Genomic DNA, 20,528 nt, shown 5'->3' on the forward strand with positions numbered 1-20,528 from the left:
CTCTGTCCTTCGATACCTCCATTCCCTACACTCTGACCCTCTGTCACTCGATACCTCCATCCTCAACACTCGGACCCTCTGTCCTTCGATACCTCCATTCCCTACACTCGGACCCTCTGTCCCTCGACACCTCCATCCTCAACACTTGGACCCTCTGTGTCCTGTCATGCCTCCATCCTCCCTGAAGACAGCCTGTGTGCCCTCCTCTTTACCCATTAGTGCTGTACCCCTGTGTTCGCCAGTGCTTAGCCATATAACAGAGGTGCTGGCATTCCCTATTCGCTTCCACATTTATCCTGACTGACCTCCTTATTGGTGGTTGTTTATGAGCTGTTCAGTTCCAATTACTTCCAGTTCTGATCAGCTCTCCGAGATCTGCCATCTTAACTCTCCCGTCCCCCATCAATGCAACAGGATGTGTTGCATTTCCCATAGTGGTTTGTTTTGACTGGGCTGTAGCGTTAGGGTGATAGTAGTTGCCATTGGGATTGGGCTGTAGCGTTAGGGTGATAGTGGTTGCCATTGGGATTGGGCTGTAGCGTTAGGGTGATAGTGGTTGCCATTGGGACTGGGCTGTAGCGTTAGGGTGATAGTGGTTGCCATTGGGACTGGGCTGTAGCGTTAGGGTGATAGTGGTTGCCATTGGGACTGGACTGTAGCGTTAGGGTGATAGTGGTTGCCATTGGGACAGGGCTGGAGTGTTAGGGTGATAGTAGCTGCCATTAGGACTGGGCTGTAGCGTTAGGGTGATAGTGGTTGCCATTGGGACTGGGCTGTAGCGTTAGGGTGATAGTGGTTGCCATTGGGACTGGGCTGTAACATTAGGGTGATAGTGGTTGCCATTGGGACTGGGCTGTAGTGTTAGGGTGATAGTAGTTGCCATTGGGACTGGGCTGTAGCGTTAGGGTGATAGTGGTTGCCATTGGGAGTGGGCTGTAGCGTTAGGGTGATAGTGGTTGTCATTGGGACTGGGCTGTAGCGTTAGGGTGATAGTGGTTGCCATTGGGACTGGGCTGTAACATTAGGGTGATAGTGGTTGCCATTGGGACTGGGCTGTAGCGTTAGGGTGATAGTGGTTGCCATTGGGACTGGGCTGTAGTGTTAGGGTGATAGTGGTTGGCATTGGGACTGGGCTGTAGCGTTAGGGTGATAGTGGTTGCCATTGGGACTGGGCTGTAGCGTTAGGGTGATAGTGGTTGCCATTGGGACTGGGCTGTAGCGTTAGGGTGATAGTGGTTGCCATTGGGACTGGGCTGTAGCGTTAGGGTGATAGTGGTTGCCATTGGGACTGGGCTGTAGTGTTAGGGTGATAGTGGTTGCCATTGGGACTGGGCTGTAGCGTTAGGGTGATAGTGGTTGTCATTGGGAGTGGGCTGTAGCGTTAGGGTGATAGTGGTTGCCATTGGGACTGGGCTGTAGCGTTAGGGTGATAGTAGTTGCCATTGGGACTGGGCTATAGCGTTAGGGTGATAGTGGTTGCCATTGGGACTGGGCTGTAGCGTTAGGGTGACAGTGGTTGCCATTGGGACTGGGCTGTAGCGTTAGGGTGATAGTAGTTGCCATTGGGAGTGGGCTGTAGCGTTAGGGTGATAGTGGTTGCCATTGGGACTGGGCTGTAGCGTTAGGGTGATAGTGGTTGCCATTGGGACTGGGCTGTAGCGTTAGGGTGATAGTGGTTGTCATTGGGACTGGGCTGTAGTGTTAGGGTGATAGTGGTTGCCATTGGGACTGGGCTGTAGTGTTAGGGTGATAGTAGTTGCCATTGGGACTGGGCTGTAGCGTTAGGGTGATAGTGGTTGCCATTGGGACTGGGCTATAGCGTTAGGGTGATAGTGGTTGTCATTGGGACTGGGCTGTAGCGTTAGGGTGATAGTGGTTGCCATTGGGACTGGGCTGTAGCGTTAGGGTGATAGTGGTTGCCATTGGGACTGGGCTGTAACGTTAGGGTGATAGTGGTTGCCATTGGGACTGGGCTGTAGTGTTAGGGTGATAGTGGTTGGCATTGGGACTGGGCTGTAGCGTTCGGGTGATAGTAGTTGCCATTGGGACTGGGCTGTAGCGTTAGGGTGATAGTGGTTGCCATTGGGACTGGGCTGTAGCGTTAGGGTGATAGTAGTTGCCATTGGGACTGGGCTGTAGCGTTAGGGTGATAGTGGTTGCCATTGGGACTGGGCTGTAGCGTTAGGGTGATAGTGGTTGCCATTGGGACTGGGCTGTAGCGTTAGGGTGATAGTGGTTGTCATTGGGAGTGGGCTGTAGCGTTAGGGTGATAGTGGTTGCCATTGGGACTGGGCTGTAGCGTTAGGGTGATAGTAGTTGCCATTGGGACTGGGCTATAGCGTTAGGGTGATAGTGGTTGCCATTGGGACTGGGCTGTAGCGTTAGGGTGATGGTGGTTGCCATTGGGACTGGGCTGTAGCGTTAGGGTGATAGTGGTTGCCATTGGGACTGGGCTGTAGCGTTAGGGTGATAGTAGTTGCCATTGGGACTGGGCTGTAGCGTTAGGGTGATAGTAGTTGCCATTGGGACTGGGCTGTAGCGTTAGGGTGATAGTGGTTGCCATTGGGACTGGGCTGTAGCGTTAGGGTGATAGTGGTTGCCATTGGGACTGGGCTGTAGCGTTAGGGTGATAGTGGTTGCCATTGGGACTGGACTGTAGCGTTAGGGTGATAGTAGTTGCCATTGGGACTGGGCTGTAGCGTTAGGGTGATAGTGGTTGCCATTGGGACTGGGCTGTAGCGTTAGGGTGATAGTCGTGTCCATTGGGACTGGGCTGTAGCGTTAGGGTGATAGTGGTTGCCATTGGGACTGGGCTGTAGCGTTAGGGTGATAGTGGTTGCCATTGGGACTGGGCTGTAGCGTTAGGGTGATAGTCGTGTCCATTGGGACTGGGCTGTAGCGTTAGGGTGATAGTGGTTGCCATTGGGACTTGGCTGTAGCGTTAGGGTGATAGTGGTTGCCATTGGGAGTGGGCTGTAGCGTTAGGGTGATAGTGGTTGCCATTGGGACTGGGCTGTAGCGTTAGGGTGATAGTGGTTGCCATTGGGACTGGGCTGTAGCGTTAGGGTGATAGTAGTTGCCATTGGGACTGGGCTGTAGCGTTAGGGTGATAGTGGTTGCCATTGGGAGTGGGCTGTAGCGTTAGGGTGATAGTGGTTGCCATTGGGAGTGGGCTGTAGCGTTAGGGTGATAGTGGTTGCCATTGGGACTGGGCTATAGCGTTAGGGTGATAGTGGTTGCCATTGGAACTGGGCTGTAGTGTTAGGGTGATAGTGGTTGCCATTGGAACTGGGCTGTAGCGTTAGGGTGATAGTAGTTGCTATTGGGACTGGGCTGTAGCGTTAGGGTGATAGTAGTTGCTATTGGGACTGCGCTGTAGCGTTAGGGTGATAGTAGTTGCCATTGGAACTGGGCTGTAGCGTTAGGGTGATAGTAGTTGCTATTGGGACTGGGCTGTAGCGTTAGGGTGATAGTGGTTGCCATTGGGAGTGGGCTGTAGCGTTAGGGTGATAGTGGTTGCCATTGGGAGTGGGCTGTAGCGTTAGGGTGATAGTGGTTGCCATTGGAACTGGGCTGTAGCGTTAGGGTGATAGTGGTTGCTATTGGGACTGCGCTGTAGCGTTAGGGTGATAGTGGTTGCCATTGGGACTGGGCTGTAGCATTAGGGTGATGGTGGTTGCCATTGGGACTGGGCTGTAGCGTTAGGGTGATAGTGGTTGCCATTGGGACTGGGCTGTAGCGTTAGGGTGATAGTGGTTGCCATTGGGACTGGGCTGTTGCGTTAGGGTGATAGTAGTTGCCATTGGGACTGGGCTGTAGCGTTAGGGTGATAGTGGTTGCCATTGGGACTGGGCTGTAGCGTTAGGGTGATAGTGGTTGCCATTGGAACTGGGCTGTAGCGTTAGGGTGATAGTGGTTGCCATTGGGACTGGGCTGTAGCGTTAGGGTGATAGTGGTTGCCATTGGGACTGGGCTGTAGCGTTAGGGTGATAGTGGTTGCCATTGGGACTGGGCTGTAGCGTTAGGGTGATAGTAGTTGCCTTTGGGAGTGGGCTGTAGCGTTAGGGTGATAGTAGTTGCCATTGGGAGTGGGCTGTAGCGTTAGGGTGATAGTGGTTGCCATTGGGACTGGGCTGTAGCGTTAGGGTGATAGTGGTTGCCATTGGGACTGGGCTGTAGCGTTAGGGTGATAGTGGTTGCCATTGGGACTGGGCTGTAGCGTTAGGGTGATAGTGGTTGCCATTGGGACTGGGCTGTAGCGTTAGGGTGATAGTGGTTGCCATTGGGACTGGGCTGTAGCGTTAGGGTGATAGTGGTTGCCATTGGGACTGGGCTGTAGCGTTAGGGTGATAGTGGTTGCCATTGGGACTGGGCTGTAGCGTTAGGGTGATAGTGGTTGTCATTGGGACTGGGCTGTAGCGTTAGGGTGATAGTGGTTGCCATTGGGACTGGGCTGTAACGTTAGGGTGATAGTGGTTGCCATTGGGACTGGGCTGTAGTGTTAGGGTGATAGTGGTTGGCATTGGGACTGGGCTGTAGCGTTCGGGTGATAGTAGTTGCCATTGGGACTGGGCTGTAGCGTTAGGGTGATAGTGGTTGCCATTGGGACTGGGCTGTAGCGTTAGGGTGATAGTAGTTGCCATTGGGACTGGGCTGTAGCGTTAGGGTGATAGTGGTTGCCATTGGGACTGGGCTGTAGCGTTAGGGTGATAGTGGTTGCCATTGGGACTGGGCTGTAGCGTTAGGGTGATAGTGGTTGTCATTGGGAGTGGGCTGTAGCGTTAGGGTGATAGTGGTTGCCATTGGGACTGGGCTGTAGCGTTAGGGTGATAGTAGTTGCCATTGGGACTGGGCTATAGCGTTAGGGTGATAGTGGTTGCCATTGGGACTGGGCTGTAGCGTTAGGGTGATAGTGGTTGCCATTGGGACTGGGCTGTAGCGTTAGGGTGATAGTGGTTGCCATTGGGACTGGGCTGTAGCGTTAGGGTGATAGTAGTTGCCATTGGGACTGGGCTGTAGCGTTAGGGTGATAGTAGTTGCCATTGGGACTGGGCTGTAGCGTTAGGGTGATAGTGGTTGCCATTGGGACTGGGCTGTAGCGTTAGGGTGATAGTGGTTGCCATTGGGACTGGACTGTAGCGTTAGGGTGATAGTAGTTGCCATTGGGACTGGGCTGTAGCGTTAGGGTGATAGTGGTTGCCATTGGGACTGGGCTGTAGCGTTAGGGTGATAGTCGTGTCCATTGGGACTGGGCTGTAGCGTTAGGGTGATAGTGGTTGCCATTGGGACTGGGCTGTAGCGTTAGGGTGATAGTGGTTGCCATTGGGACTGGGCTGTAGCGTTAGGGTGATAGTCGTGTCCATTGGGACTGGGCTGTAGCGTTAGGGTGATAGTGGTTGCCATTGGGACTTGGCTGTAGCGTTAGGGTGATAGTGGTTGCCATTGGGAGTGGGCTGTAGCGTTAGGGTGATAGTGGTTGCCATTGGGACTGGGCTGTAGCGTTAGGGTGATAGTGGTTGCCATTGGGACTGGGCTGTAGCGTTAGGGTGATAGTAGTTGCCATTGGGACTGGGCTGTAGCGTTAGGGTGATAGTGGTTGCCATTGGGAGTGGGCTGTAGCGTTAGGGTGATAGTGGTTGCCATTGGGAGTGGGCTGTAGCGTTAGGGTGATAGTGGTTGCCATTGGGACTGGGCTATAGCGTTAGGGTGATAGTGGTTGCCATTGGAACTGGGCTGTAGTGTTAGGGTGATAGTGGTTGCCATTGGGACTGGGCTGTAGCATTAGGATGATAGTGGTTGCCATTGGGACTGGGCTGTAGCGTTAGGGTGATAGTGGTTGCTATTGGGACTGCGCTGTAGCGTTAGGGTGATAGTGGTTGCCATTGGGACTGGGCTGTAGCATTAGGGTGATGGTGGTTGCCATTGGGACTGGGCTGTAGCGTTAGGGTGATAGTGGTTGCCATTGGGACTGGGCTGTAGCGTTAGGGTGATAGTGGTTGCCATTGGGACTGGGCTGTTGCGTTAGGGTGATAGTAGTTGCCATTGGGACTGGGCTGTAGCGTTAGGGTGATAGTGGTTGCCATTGGGACTGGGCTGTAGCGTTAGGGTGATAGTGGTTGCCATTGGAACTGGGCTGTAGCGTTAGGGTGATAGTGGTTGCCATTGGGACTGGGCTGTAGCGTTAGGGTGATAGTGGTTGCCATTGGGACTGGGCTGTAGCGTTAGGGTGATAGTGGTTGCCATTGGGACTGGGCTGTAGCGTTAGGGTGATAGTAGTTGCCTTTGGGAGTGGGCTGTAGCGTTAGGGTGATAGTAGTTGCCATTGGGAGTGGGCTGTAGCGTTAGGGTGATAGTGGTTGCCATTGGGACTGGGCTGTAGCGTTAGGGTGATAGTGGTTGCCATTGGGACTGGGCTGTAGCGTTAGGGTGATAGTGGTTGCCATTGGGACTGGGCTGTAGCGTTAGGGTGATAGTGGTTGCCATTGGGACTGGGCTGTAGCGTTAGGGTGATAGTGGTTGCCATTGGGACTGGGCTGTAGCGTTAGGGTGATAGTGGTTGCCATTGGGACTGGGCTGTAGCGTTAGGGTGATAGTAGTTGCCATTGGGAGTGGGCTGTAGCGTTAGGGTGATAGTGGTTGCCATTGGGACTGGGCTGTAGCGTTAGGGTGATAGTGGTTGCCATTGGGACTGGGCTGTAGCGTTAGGGTGATAGTGGTTGCCATTGGGACTGGGCTGTAGCGTTAGGGTGATAGTGGTTGCCATTGGGACTGGACTGTAGCGTTAGGGTGATAGTAGTTGCCATTGGGACTGGGCTGTAGCGTTAGGGTGATAGTGGTTGCCATTGGGACTGGGCTGTAGCGTTAGGGTGATAGTGGTTGCCATTGGGACTGGGCTGTAGCGTTAGGGTGATAGTGGTTGCCATTGGGACTGGGCTGTAGCGTTAGGGTGATAGTGGTTGCCATTGGGACTGGGCTATTGCGTTAGGGTGATAGTGGTTGCTATTGGGACTGGGCTGTAGCGTTAGGGTGATAGTAGTTGCCATTGGAACTGGGCTGTAGCGTTAGGGTGATAGTAGTTGCTATTGGGACTGGGCTGTAGCGTTAGGGTGATAGTGGTTGCCATTGGGAGTGGGCTGTAGCGTTAGGGTGATAGTGGTTGCCATTGGGGCTGGGCTGTAGCGTTAGGGTGATAGTGGTTGCCATTGGGAGTGGGCTGTAGCGTTAGGGTGATAGTGGTTGCCATTGGGACTGGGCTATAGCGTTAGGGTGATAGTGGTTGCTATTGGGACTGGGCTATAGCGTTAGGGTGATAGTAGTTGCCATTGGGAGTGGGCTGTAGCGTTAGGGTGATAGTGGTTGCCATTGGGACTGGGCTATAGCGTTAGGGTGATAGTAGTTGCCATTGGAACTGGGCTGTAGCGTTAGGGTGATAGTAGTTGCTATTGGGACTGCGCTGTAGCGTTAGGGTGATAGTGGTTGCCATTGGGGCTGGGCTGTAGCGTTAGGGTGATAGTGGTTGCCATTGGGACTGGGCTGTAGCATTAGGGTGATGGTGGTTGCCATTGGGACTGGGCTGTAGCGTTAGGGTGATAGTAGTTGCCATTGGGACTGGGCTGTAGCGTTAGGGTGATAGTAGTTGCCATTGGGACTGCGCTGTAGCGTTAGGGTGATAGTAGTTGCCATTGGGACTGGGCTGTAGCGTTAGGGTGATAGTGGTTGCCATTGGGACTGGGCTGTAGCGTTAGGGTGATAGTGGTTGCCATTGGGACTGGGCTGTTGCGTTAGGGTGATAGTAGTTGCCATTGGGACTGGGCTGTAGCGTTAGGGTGATAGTGGTTGCCATTGGGACTGGGCTGTAGCGTTAGGGTGATAGTGGTTGCCATTGGAACTGGGCTGTAGCGTTAGGGTGATAGTGGTTGCCATTGGGACTGGGCTGTAGAGTTAGGGTGATAGTGGTTGACATTGGGACTGGGCTGTAGCGTTAGGGTGATAGTGGTTGACATTGGGACTGGGCTGTAGCGTTAGGGTGATAGTGGTTGTCATTGGGACTGGGCTGTAGCGTTAGGGTGATAGTGGTTGCCATTGGGACTGGGCTGTAGCGTTAGGGTGATAGTGGTTGCCATTGGGACTGGGCTGTAGCATTAGGGTGATAGTGGTTGCCATTGGGACTGGGCTGTAGCATTAGGGTGATAGTGGTTGCCATTGGGACTGGGCTGTAGCGTTAGGGTGATAGTGGTTGCCATTGGGACTGGGCTGTTGCGTTAGGGTGATAGTAGTTGCCATTGGGACTGGGCTGTAGCGTTAGGGTGATAGTGGTTGCCATTGGGACTGGGCTGTAGCGTTAGGGTGATAGTGGTTGCCATTGGAACTGGGCTGTAGCGTTAGGGTGATAGTGGTTGCCATTGGGACTGGGCTGTAGAGTTAGGGTGATAGTGGTTGACATTGGGACTGGGCTGTAGCGTTAGGGTGATAGTGGTTGACATTGGGACTGGGCTGTAGCGTTAGGGTGATAGTGGTTGTCATTGGGACTGGGCTGTAGCGTTAGGGTGATAGTGGTTGCCATTGGGACTGGGCTGTAGCGTTAGGGTGATAGTGGTTGCCATTGGGACTGGACGGACTGTGAAGTATTTATGTCATGTCTAATGGTTCATCAATTCATTTGCCCTCACTGTAGGACATCGAATCGGAAAATATCAACGTGGTGAAGAGACTGTTCCAGTTGCAGAATTTGAACGCAAGCACCATTCGTACGGTTATGGTGGCAGATTGCAGCCGGCACGACAGCCCTGACCTACTGCTGGACTCTGAGGAAGAGCTGAGTCGCCTGGCCCCCCGCGTGTTTGACCTGGGCAGTGACAATGAGGGCGATGTTTGCAGCAAGTTGAAGCAGAGGAGTGAGAAGCCAGACGAGGCGAGGGTGAGTAGTCTGGACAGTGGGCAGAGGGAGGGGAATGTGATCTCTGCCGGGGAACAACCCCTGATGGATGAAAAGCAAATAGAAGCCAGAGTGGCACAACTTTTTCTACAAGCCAAGACGAAGCCAGCGGATACGGCCCTCCTGTCAGAACAGCAAACAACGCAAGACAAGAAATACTTGATCTTCACCACAGGAGTCCTTACCTACACTCCCCATCAGATTGGTAAGCACCAAGTACCAAGGCAAGGTTCCCTGTTAATAATGCACTTAACATGACTGCTGTTGGTGTCAGAACTGTGATAACCACAACTTGCATCTTTAATGATAATTGCTCTCGTCTTGTAACGTTTAATTACAAGTAAAGTTTGACTCCAAGCTACCTAAGAGTCGTTAGAGCCACTGAGGTAGATTTTAAAGGGCGAGGGCGATTGGTGGAGAGTTGTAAAGAATGGTAGAGTAGTTGCAGCACAGGAAGAGGCCAGTCAGGCTGCCTTGTCTGTGCCAGCGATGTGCAAGAACAATTCACTTAGCATCATTGTCCAGCATTGTCTTCAGGTAATTATCCAATTCTCCACAATCGAATCTGCCTCCACCACATTGTCAGGCAGTAGATCCCAACCACTCAACGGTGCGAAAAACATTTTTTCTTCATGTTGCTGATGCTTCTTTTGCCAATTACCTTCACTCTGTGTCCTCTGGTTCTTAATCCTTCCACCAATGGGGACAGTTTCTCCCCATCGACTCTGTCCCAGCCCCCCAAGGTTTTGAAAACCTGCCAAACCTCCTCCGAACCTTCTCTTCTCCAAGAAAAACAGTCCCAATCAAACTACGTCCTCATCTGTTGAACCATTCCCGAGGATCTTTTCTGCGTTCAAGCCTGCTATCTAACGGCACTCAGTTTTTCTTTCGGGCCTCAATGGGGAACGCCCCCGCCCAGGCTACACTTCAGTGCAGAAAATGCAGGTAAGAGCTCCAGAGAGCAGCCACAGCACGCCCCTGGGACCCCCCCCCCCCTCCCCCCCCCCCCGCCCCCAATGACCCCACCAACCTGTTGGTAGGGGTCCTCGAGCCTGGTTGACTAGTGGCACTGCATGGGTGCCAGGCTGGCAGTACCAAAGTGCCCAAGTGGCATCAGCAGTACCAGGGTGTCACCCAGCCCAGATACCAGCCACCTGCGCCTCCAATCACCTGGGAGACCCCCCCCCCCCCCCCCCCCACAAGTGCCGATGCACCTGGTTCCCGAGTGTGGGGACCAGTACCAATCGGCACCAGGCTGGGGTCTCCTCGGCAAGGCCGGCAGATCCCCAAAAAATAAGAACAAGAACAAAGAAAATTACAGCACAGGAACAGGCCCTTCGCCCCTCTCAGCCTGCGCCGATCCAGATCCTTTATCTAAACCTGTCGCCTATTTTCCAAGGATCTACTTCCCTCTGTTCTCCGCCGTTCATATACCTGTCTAGATGCATCTTAAATGATGCTATCGTGCCCGCCTCTACCACCTCTGCTGGTAAAGTGTTCCAGGCACCCACCACCCTCTGCGTAAAAACTTTACACTCACATCTCCCTTAAACTTTCCCCCTCTCAACTTAAAATCGTGATCCCTTGTAATTAACACCCCCACTCTCGGAAAAAGCTAGTTGCTATCCACCCTGTCCATACCTCTCATAATTTTGTAGACCTCAATCAGGTCCCCCCTCAACCTCCGTCTTTCCAACGAAAACAATCCTAATCTACTCAACCTTTCTTCATAGCTAGACAACATCCTGGTGAACCTCCTCTGCACCCTCTCTAAAGCATCCACATCCTTCTGGTAATGTGGTGACCAGAACTGCACGCAGTATTCCAAATGTGGCCTAACCAAAGTCCTATACAACTGTAACATGACCTGCCGACTCTTGTACTCAATACCCCGTCTGATGAAGGCAAGCATGCTGTATGCCTTCTTGACCACTCTATCGACCTGCGTTGCCACCTTCAGGGTACAATGGACCTGAACTCCCAGATCTCTATGTACATCAATTTTCCCCAGGACTCTTCCATTGACCGTATAGTCCGCTCTTGAATTTGATCTTCCAAAATGCATAACCTCACATTTGCCTGGATTGAACTCCATCTGCCATTTCTCTGCCCAACTCTCCAATCTATCTATATTTTGCTGTATTCTCAGGAGCAGGTTTGATCTAGTGCGGCAGAGTTTTTAAACTCGCTTAACTCTGCGAGTTTGGGTCATGCCCATCGTGGGCGGTATCCAGATCCCAACGTCTCACGTGATCTTGTTCAATCTTCGCGAACCATAATGACCGCCGGGAATGCCAGGAGAGGCCTCCAGTCCCGATTTCAGTGGGACGTCCCCTTAGTTTCCCTGGATTCCTGAGTCTGCACACCAGCACAATGTCAAATCTTCATAGAACATAGGACATTACAGCGCAGTACAGGCCCTTCAGCCCTCAATGTTGCGCCAACCTGTGAAATCCCTCTAAAGTCCCTCTACACTATCCCTTATCGTCCATATGCCTATCCAATGACCATCTGAATGCCCTTAGTGTTGGCGAGTCCACTACTGTTGCAGGCAGGGCATTCCACGCCCTTACTACTCTCTGAGTAAAGAACGTACCTCTGACAATTGTCCTATATCTATCTCCCCTCAATTTAAAGCTATGTCCCCTCATACTAGACATTACCATCCGAGGAAAAAGGCTCTCACTGTCCACCCTATCTAATCCTCTGATCATCTTGTATGCCTCAATTAAGTCACCTCTTAACCTTCTTCTCTCTAATGAAAACAGCCTCAAGTCCCTTAGCCTTTCCTCAAAAGATCTTACCTCCATACCAGGCAACATCCTGGTAAATCTCCTCTGCACCCTTTTCAATGCTTCCACAGTATCCTTCCTATAATGCGGCGACCAGAATTGCACGCAATACTCCAGATGCGGCCGCACCAGAGTTTTGTACAACTGCAACATGACCTCATGGCTCCGAAACTAAATTCCTCTACCAATAAAAGCTAACACACCGTGCGCCTTCTTTTGCTATCCTCCAGTCTTCTGGCACTATTCCTGTAGACAAAGATGACTTAAAGATCAAAGCCAAAGGCTCAGCAATCTCCTCCCTAGCTTCCCAGAGAATCCTAGGATAAATACCATCTGGCCCAGGGGACTTATCTATTTTAACACTTTCCAGAATTACTAACACCTCCTCCTTATGAACCTCAAGCCTTTCTAGTCTAGTAGCCTGTATCTCAGTATATGTGTTGGGCATTTTGAAAAACTTGAGGATAGACAAGTCCCCCGGGCCTGACGGGATATATCCAAGGATTCTATGGGAAGCAAGAGATCAAATTGCAGAGCCGTTGACAATGATCTTTTTGTCCTCACTGTCAACAGGGGTGGTACCAGGGTATTGGAGAGTAGCAAATGTAGTGCCCCTGTTCAAAAAAGGGAATAGGGATAACCCTGGGAATTACAGGCCAGTTAGTCTTACTTCGGTGGTTGGCAAAGTAATTAAAAGGGTACTGAGGGATAGGATTTTTGAGCATCTGGAAAGACACTGCTTGATTAGGGATAGTCAGCACGGATTTGTGAGGGGTAGGTCTTGCCTCACAAGTCTTACTGAATTCTTTGAGGAGGTGACGAAGCATGTGGATGAAGGTAATGCACTGGATGTAGTGTACATGGATTTTAGTAAGGCATTTGATAAGGTTCCCCACGGTAGGCTTACGCAGAAAGTAAGGAGGCATGGGATAGTGGAAAATTTGGCCAATCGGATAACGAACTGGCTAACTGATAGAAGTCACAGAGTGGTGGTGGATGGCAAATATTCAGCCTGGAGCCCAGTTACCAGTGGCGTACCGCAGGGATCAGGGGCGGTATTCTCCCCTACCCGGCGGGGCGTGGGGTCCCGGTGTAGCGGAGTGGCGCCAAACACTCCGGCGTCAGGCCTCCCCAAAGGTGCGGAATTCTCTGCACCTTTAGGGGCTAGGCCCGCGCCGGAGTGGCTCCCGCTCCACCAACTGGCGCCAACGGCCTTTGGTGCCACGCCGACCGGCGTCCGTGCTGGCCGAAAGCCCTTCACCGGTCGGCGTGGGTCCGCGCATGCGCCGGAGCGTCAGAGGCCGCTGATGTCACCACCGGCCCATGCACGGTGGAGGGGGTCTCTTCCACCTCCGCCATGGTGGAGGCCATGGCGGCGGCGGAAGAAAAAGAGTGCCCCCACGGCACAGGCCCACCCGCCGATCGGTGGGCCCTGATCGCGGGCCAGGCCACCGTGGGGGCACCCCCCAGAGTCCGATCACCCCGTGCCCCCCCCCCCCCCCCCAGGACCCCGGGGCCCGCTCGTGCCACCTGCTCCCGCCGACACAGAGGTGGTTTAAACCACGTCGGAGGGAGAAGCCTGACAGCAGCGGGATTTCGGCCCATTGAGGGCCGGAGAATCGCCGCGGGGGCCCGCCTACGGGCGGGGCGCAATTGCCGCACCCGCAGATTCCCGGGTGGCAGAGAATTCCGGCCACTGCGGGGGCGGGATTTACGAAGGCCCCGGGCGATTCTCCGACCCTGCGGGGGGTCGGAGAATTCCGCCCCAGTTCTGGGTCCTCTGCTGTTTGTGATTTTCATTAATTACTTGGATGAGGGAGTTGAAGGGTGGGTCAGTAAATTTGCAGACGATACAAAGATTGGTGGAGTTGTGCATAGTGAGGAGGGCTGTTGGCTGCAAAGAGACACAGATAGAATGCAGAGCTGGGCTGAGAAGTGGCAGATGGAGTTTCACCCTGAAAAGTGTGAGGTTGTCCATTTTGGAAGGACAAATATGAATGAGGAATACAAGGTAAACGGTAGGGTTCTTGGCAATGTGGAGGAGCAGAGAGATCTTGGGGTCTATGTTCTTTGAAAGTTGCTTTGAAAGTTGCCTCTGAAGTGGATAGATCTGTGAAGAAGGCCTATGGTGTGCTAGCGTTCATTAGCAGAGGGATTGAATTTAAGAGCCATAAGGTGATGATGCAGCTGTACAAAACCTTGGTAAGGCCACATTTGGAGTACTGTGTGCAGTTCTGGTCGCCTCGTTTTAGGAAGGATGTGGAAGCTTTGAAAAAAGTGCAAAGGTGATTTACCAGGATGTTGCCTGGAATGGAGAGTAGGTCTTACGAGGAAAGGTTGAGGGTGCTAGGCCTTTTCTCATTAGAATGGAGGAGAATGAGGAGGGGCGACTTGATAGAGGTTTATAAGATGATCAGGGGAATAGATAGAGTAGACAGTCAGAGACTTTTTCCTCGTGTGGAACAAACCATTACAAGGGGACATAAATTTAAGGTGAATGGTGGAAGATATAGGGGGGATGTCAGAGAGTTCTTTACCCAGAGAGAGTAGTGGGGGCATGGGATGCACTGCCTGTGAGTAGTTGAGTCGGAAACATTAGGGACCTTCAAGCGGCTATTGGATAGGTACATGGATTACGGTAGAATGTTGGGGTGTAGATTTGTTCTTAATCTAGGACAAATGTTCGGCACAACACTGTGGGCCGAAGGGCCTGTTCTGTGCTGTATTTTCTATGATAACACATTCATTCCACCTTGCCATATTAGCTTTCACCCTCCCCCCCCCCCCCCTCCCCCAAGACCTCTTTTCTTAAAGTCTGAGAATCGCAATCCTCATTCCACTTGGCGTGTCTTTCCATCCTCCTCTCTCCTCCTTAACCATTTTTTACACGTACATTTGGCCCACCCTTGACTTGAGAAATTGCCTCAGCACTGGATTGCACATGTGTTGCCACCCACTCCCAAGGCCTGTTGCGATGTGGAGTTCCCAGCACCTACTCACTGATTAGGTTCGTCTGTATCAACATCCAGGTCCCTTTGCTCCAGATCACTGGTAATAATAATAATAATCACTTATTGTCACAAGTAGGCTTCAATAAAGTTACTGTGAAAAGCCCCTAGTCGCCACATTCTCCGCCTGTTCGGGGAGGCTAGTACGGGAACTGAACCGGTACTGCTGGCCTTGTTCTGCATTACAAGCCAGCTGTCTTAGCCCACTGTGCTAAACCATTGGGACACGTAGGCAGTCTAAGTAGGTCCTCTGATTTTACACTCAGCTGTAAGCTCATGTTCTATATCACACAATACGGTTATACAATGTACAGTTTGTCATAGGCTAGGATTATACAGTTCAATTCATATCAGTTTTCACGATTGCAAACACGTTCCTTATGTCCTGGCTTCATGTTTACCAGGCTCGTTCCTGCTGATTGGATAGTCTTGGCTCTTTGTTTCCACGCCCATTGAGGGTCTTTGTGGCTTGCTTTGTCTCCGCTTCTTCTGATCCTGTTGCATGTCGCTGCTGAGTTGCCTTCAACTGTTCCTATGATTAACCCCTTCAGTCGTTTTTCCGTTCACAACATTTCCAAGTTGCGTGTCACCCGCACATTTTGAAATTGTCCCCGGACACCAAAGTCTTTGTGTTCCGGATTCTTCCATTTGTCTCAGTTGATGGAGCTGCAGCAAATGAAATCTCCTGGGGATGGGAAGAGTGTTGCATTGTTGCTCTTACTGATGGCCAACCCGTCTGTCACAAGTGCCCCATGTGAAGTGGGTTTTTTTCAGTGTTGGTGCCTGTTGTCAGGTGACTGTCGCTGTTGACCATCATGGTGCCAGCCCCAGGCAATGTCACCTTTTCCCATTCTCACAGCTGTGAAAATCGATGTTTAGGGCCTTGCAGCATCCCTGAAGCCTCAATAGGATTATCCTATTGGTAATCTGGCTCCGGTTACCCCCTAATGAAGAAAATCCTCAGAGATCCTCTTCCATTCCAAGCTGCCTCTTCCTGATAAATGCTAACATGGATGGGAGCAGTGCCTTTGCAGGGACTGCTATATAAAAATCTAGATCATTAATAAACATCAGGAAGAGCAGAGGTGCGAACGCCAACCCTGGGGTAACCCTAAACTCCAGCCCAAGAAAGAACTATTCATTGCTCCTCTCTGCTGTGAAACAATTCAAATTGAGCTCAAACTTAGAAAATAGGAGCAGGAGGAGGCCATTCAGCCCTTCAAGCCTGCTCCACCATTCAGTATGATCATTGCTGGTCCTCAAACTCATGCCTTTCTCCCCATACCCCTTGATGCCATTAAAATCTGAAAGATTATTTATCTTTTTCTTGAATACATGCAGTGACTTGGCCTCCACAGATTTCTGTGGTGGAGAATTCCACAGGTCACTACCCTCTGAGTGAAGAAATCTTTCTATATCTCTGTCCTAAAGAGTCTACCCCGTATCCTGAGACTGTGCCCCTGGTCCTAGATTTTCCCAACCAGGGAAAGCATCCTCCCTGCATCTAGTCTGTCAGCCCTGAGAGATTTTTATATGTTTTAATCAGATCTCCTCTCGTCATTCTCAACTCTAGTGAATACAGGCCCAATCGAATCAATGATGGCCTACTCCTGTTCCTAGTTCTTATGTTCTTATGTTATTAATCTCCGCATAGGAAAGTCCCACCAACCCCAGTATCAGCAGGATCTATGTCAATACATTACTCATGCATTCACTCGAAAGTCTGCAGAATTAAACAAAGGATTAACTCACCTTTCTCCATTCCAACGGAGGCAATGACAGTGTCTCAAATCTCTTTCCCCTAATTATCGTTACCCATTCCCATCATTTTAATAAACTGTAAAAATAAATAAACAATATTTAAATCTGGGTTTAACTCTTCATCTGCAAATTGTCCTTTTTTTTTCAAACACTCATTTACCCATTCTGCTCGCCTTTTATTTCACATTGCCGTTGTTTTCTTTCACATAGAACAGGGCCTTTTTTACTGTTTGTTTTTAATTTTTGAAGTCTGTGTTGTTTGGGCGGGTGTTGGGCAAAGGACTGGAACAGAGTTGGTTTTGTTGAATATCTGGCGAATCGCGAAGCTGCGATGGAGGAGGGGTGTGCTGTTGGATATAACAGGACAGCGGTGGCCTATTTAACGGGGAACACTTTAAAGGATCTGGGATTTTTCTTACTGGACTTGTATGAACTCCTCTATAATTACAGGTATTAAACAAATTCTGCCTCATCACATGACAACATCAGGACCAGTGTTGGGAGAAGAACGAAGCTCCAACGAGTTCTTTGATGCTTTGGACTACACGATTGATGTCCATGGTCACATCATAGGCATGGGTCTGTCACCAGACCACAGGTCAGTCCTTCCCTTTGTCCATTCTGCCAAATCATTTCTGCCTGAATCTATATTCATTCCCTCCAGTTTATTCTTTGTTATCCTTTTAAGAAGCACAAAGAAAAGTACAGTACAGGAACAGGCCCTTCGGCCCTCCAAGCCTGTGCCGACTATGCTGCCCGTCTAAACTAATATCTTCTCCACTTCCTGGGTCCGTATCCCTCTATTCCCATCCCATTCATGTATTTGTCAAGATGCCCCTTAAACGTCACTATTGTCCCTGCTTCCACCACCTCCTCCGGCAGCGAGTTCCAGGCACCCACTACCCTCTGTGTAAAAAACATGCCTCGTACATCGCCTCTAAACCTTGCCCCTCGCACCTTAAACCTGTGTCCCCTAGTAACTGACCCCTCTACCCTGGGAAAAAGCCTCTGACTATCCACTCTAAGATGGATTATTAGCTTTCTCATTCTTCTATTGGTTTTAAAAGAGAATCACAACATTGCAACACGGCATGGCCTGTAAAGTCCATCATTAGCTCAGAGACACCAGCCACAGGGTCCCAGCTTAGACTGCTGGTAAAGTCTCCATAGTTCCAGATGACCATAGGCTACTTTCCCCTTTGAGGGGGAGAGGTGACTGGCGGTGATTTAACCTGAGGATCACCACACCTCAGGCGAGGGGCTAGGTTGAGAAGGTGGGGCCTTTATCTGGTCCTGTATCTACAAAGTATATCCTGTCTCTGATACTCCACTCTTCTGCTGTCAGGTATTTATATGTAAACAGTCGGGCCTGGCCCAAGGGCTGTGTCATCAGTGACCCCATGAACCCTCCACCCATCGCTGAGGAGATTGATATCCACGTGTTTGACTTGAAAACAATGCGGGAAGTAACACAGACTCTGAGGGCGCACACAGCCTACACTCCCAACGATGAGTGTTTCTTCATCTTTCTGGATGTCAGCAGGGATTATGTTGCCAGGTAAACTGTGGGGATTTTCTTTCACCCCTTTTGACCTCCTCATCAGAATGTTCCACAGGTGCTGCCTACCTTTCTCTATCACACTAGTGCTCACTAGCTAGTGCTCTTCGGGGGGGTTTAAACTAATTCAGCAGGGGGATGTGAACCTAAATTGTAGTCCCAGTGTACAGGATGTTGAGAGTAGCGAGGTCAGGGATAGGGTTAAAAGTTCGAAAGAGGGCACCGGCAAGCAAGACGCTGGTTTGAAGTGTGTCTACTTCAACGCCAGGAGCATCCGGAATAAGGTGGGTGAGCTTGCAGCATGGGTTGGTACCTGGGATCTCGATGTTGTAGCGATTTCGGAGACATGGGTAGAGCAGGGACAGGAATGGTTGTTGCAGGTTCCAGGATTTAATGTTTCTGTAAGAACAGAGAAGATGGTAAAAGAGGGGGGGGTGTGGCATTGTTAATCAAGGAAAGTATTACGGCGGTAGAAAGGACGTTTGAGGACTCGTCTACTGAGCTAGTAAGGGCCGAGGTTAGGAACAGGAGAGGAGAGGTCATCCTGTTGGGAGTTGTCTATAGACCTCCGAATAGTTCCAGAGATGTAGAGGAAAGGATTGCAAAGATGATTCTCGACAGGAGCGAGAGTAACAGGGTAGTTGTTATGGGGGACTTTAACTTTCCAAATATTGACTGGAAATACTATAGTTCGAGTACTATAGATGGGTCAGTTTTTGTGCAGTGTGTCCCGGAGGGTTTTCTGACACAGTATGTAGACAGGCCAACAAGGGGCGAGGCCACATTGGATTTGGTACTGGGTAATGAACCCGGCCAGGTGTGAGATTTAGATGTAGGTGAGCACTTTGGTGATAGTGATCACAACTCGGTTATGTTTACTTTAGCAATGGGCAGGGACAGATATATACCGCAAGGCAAGAATTATAGCTGGGGGAAAGGCAATTATGATGCTATTCGGCAAGATTTAGGATGTATAGGATGGGGAAGGAAACTGCAGGGGATGGGTACAATCAAAATGTGGGGCTTTTTCAAGGAACAGCTACTGCGTGACCTTGATAAGTATGTACCTGTCAGGCAGGGAGGAAGTTTTCGAGCAAGGGAACCGTGGTTTACTAAGGAAGTTGAAGCACTTGTCAAGAGGAAGAAGAAGGCTTATGTTAGGATGAGACATGAAGGCTCAGTTAGGGCACTTGAGAGTTACAAGTTAGCCAGGAAGGACCTAAAGGGAGAGTTAAGAAGAGCGAGGAGAGGACACGAAAAGTCGTTGGCGGATAGGATCAAGGAAAACCCTAAGGCTTTCTATAGGTATATCAGGAACAAAAGAATGACTAGAGTAAGATTAGGGCCAATCAAGGATAGTAGTGGAAAGTTGTGTGTGGAATCAGAGGAGATGGGGAAGCATTAAATGGATATTTTTCATCAGTGTTTACACTGGAGAAAGACAGTGTTGTCGAGGAGAACACTCAGGTTCAGTCGACCAGGCTAGATGGAATTGAGGTTCAAAAGGAGGAGGTGCTAGCAATTTTAGAAAATGTCAAAATAGATAAGTCCCCTGGGCCAGATGGGATTTATCCTAGGATTCTCTGGGAAGCTAGGGAGGAGATTGCAGAGCCTTTGTCCTTGATCTTTATGTCGTCTTTGTCGACAGGAATAGTGCTGGAAGACTGGAGGATAGCAAATGTTGTCCCCTTGTTCAAGAAGGGGAGTAGAGACAACCCTGGTAATTATAGACCTGTGAGCCTTACTTCGGTTGTGGGTAAAATGTTGGAAAAGGTTATAAGAGATAGGGTTTATAATCATCTTGGAAAGAACAAGTTGATTAGCGATACTCAACACGGTTTTGTGAAGGGTAGGTCATGCCTCACAAACCTTATTGAGTTTTTTGAGAAGGTGACCAAACAGGTGGATCAGGGTAAAGCTGTTGATGTGGTGTATATGGATTTCAGTAAGGCGTTTGATAAGGTTCCCCACAGTAGGCTATAGCAGAAAATAAGGAAGTATGGAATTGAAGGTGATTTAGCGGTTTGGATCAGTAATTGGCTAGCTGAAAGAAGACAGAGGGTGGTGGTTGATGGCAAATGTTCATCCTGGATTTCAGTTACTAGTGTTGTACCGCAAGGATCTGTTTTGGGGCCACTGCTGTTTGTCATTTTTATAAATGACCTGGAAGAGGGTGTAGAAGGATGGGTTAGTAAATTTGCAGATGACACGAAGGTCGGTGGAGTTGTGGATAGTGCTGAAGGATGTTATAGGATACAGAGGGACATAGATAAGCTGCAGAGCTGGGCTGAGAGGTGGCAGATGGAGTTTAATTCGGAAAAGTGTGAGGTGGTTCACTTTGGAAGGAGTAACAGGAATGCAGAGTACTGGGCTAATGGCAAGATTCTTGGTAGTGTAGATGAACAGAGAGATCTCGGCATCCAGGTACATAAATCCCTGAAAGTTGCCACCCAGGTTAATAGGGCTGTTAAGAA

The 20,528-nt window shown here is 50.4% G+C and overlaps 1 protein-coding gene across 4 annotated transcripts in view; it reads left to right on the forward strand.

The window, feature by feature from the left end:
• Positions 1–20,528, forward strand: part of fbxw5 (F-box and WD repeat domain containing 5) — an 88,978-nt gene that overhangs the window by 62,072 nt on the left and 6,378 nt on the right. For all 4 annotated transcript variants that reach the window (XM_038781830.1, XM_038781833.1, XM_038781829.1 and 1 more), the window contains exons 6-8: positions 8,675–9,140; positions 16,947–17,094; positions 17,842–18,054. In XM_038781830.1, coding sequence (XP_038637758.1) covers positions 8,675–9,140; positions 16,947–17,094; positions 17,842–18,054 — 827 coding nt within the window. The remainder of the gene's footprint in view (positions 1–8,674; positions 9,141–16,946; positions 17,095–17,841; positions 18,055–20,528) is intronic.

This window comes from Scyliorhinus canicula, chromosome 21 (assembly GCF_902713615.1).
Source record: "Scyliorhinus canicula chromosome 21, sScyCan1.1, whole genome shotgun sequence".
Taxonomy (NCBI): Eukaryota; Metazoa; Chordata; class Chondrichthyes; order Carcharhiniformes; family Scyliorhinidae; genus Scyliorhinus; species Scyliorhinus canicula.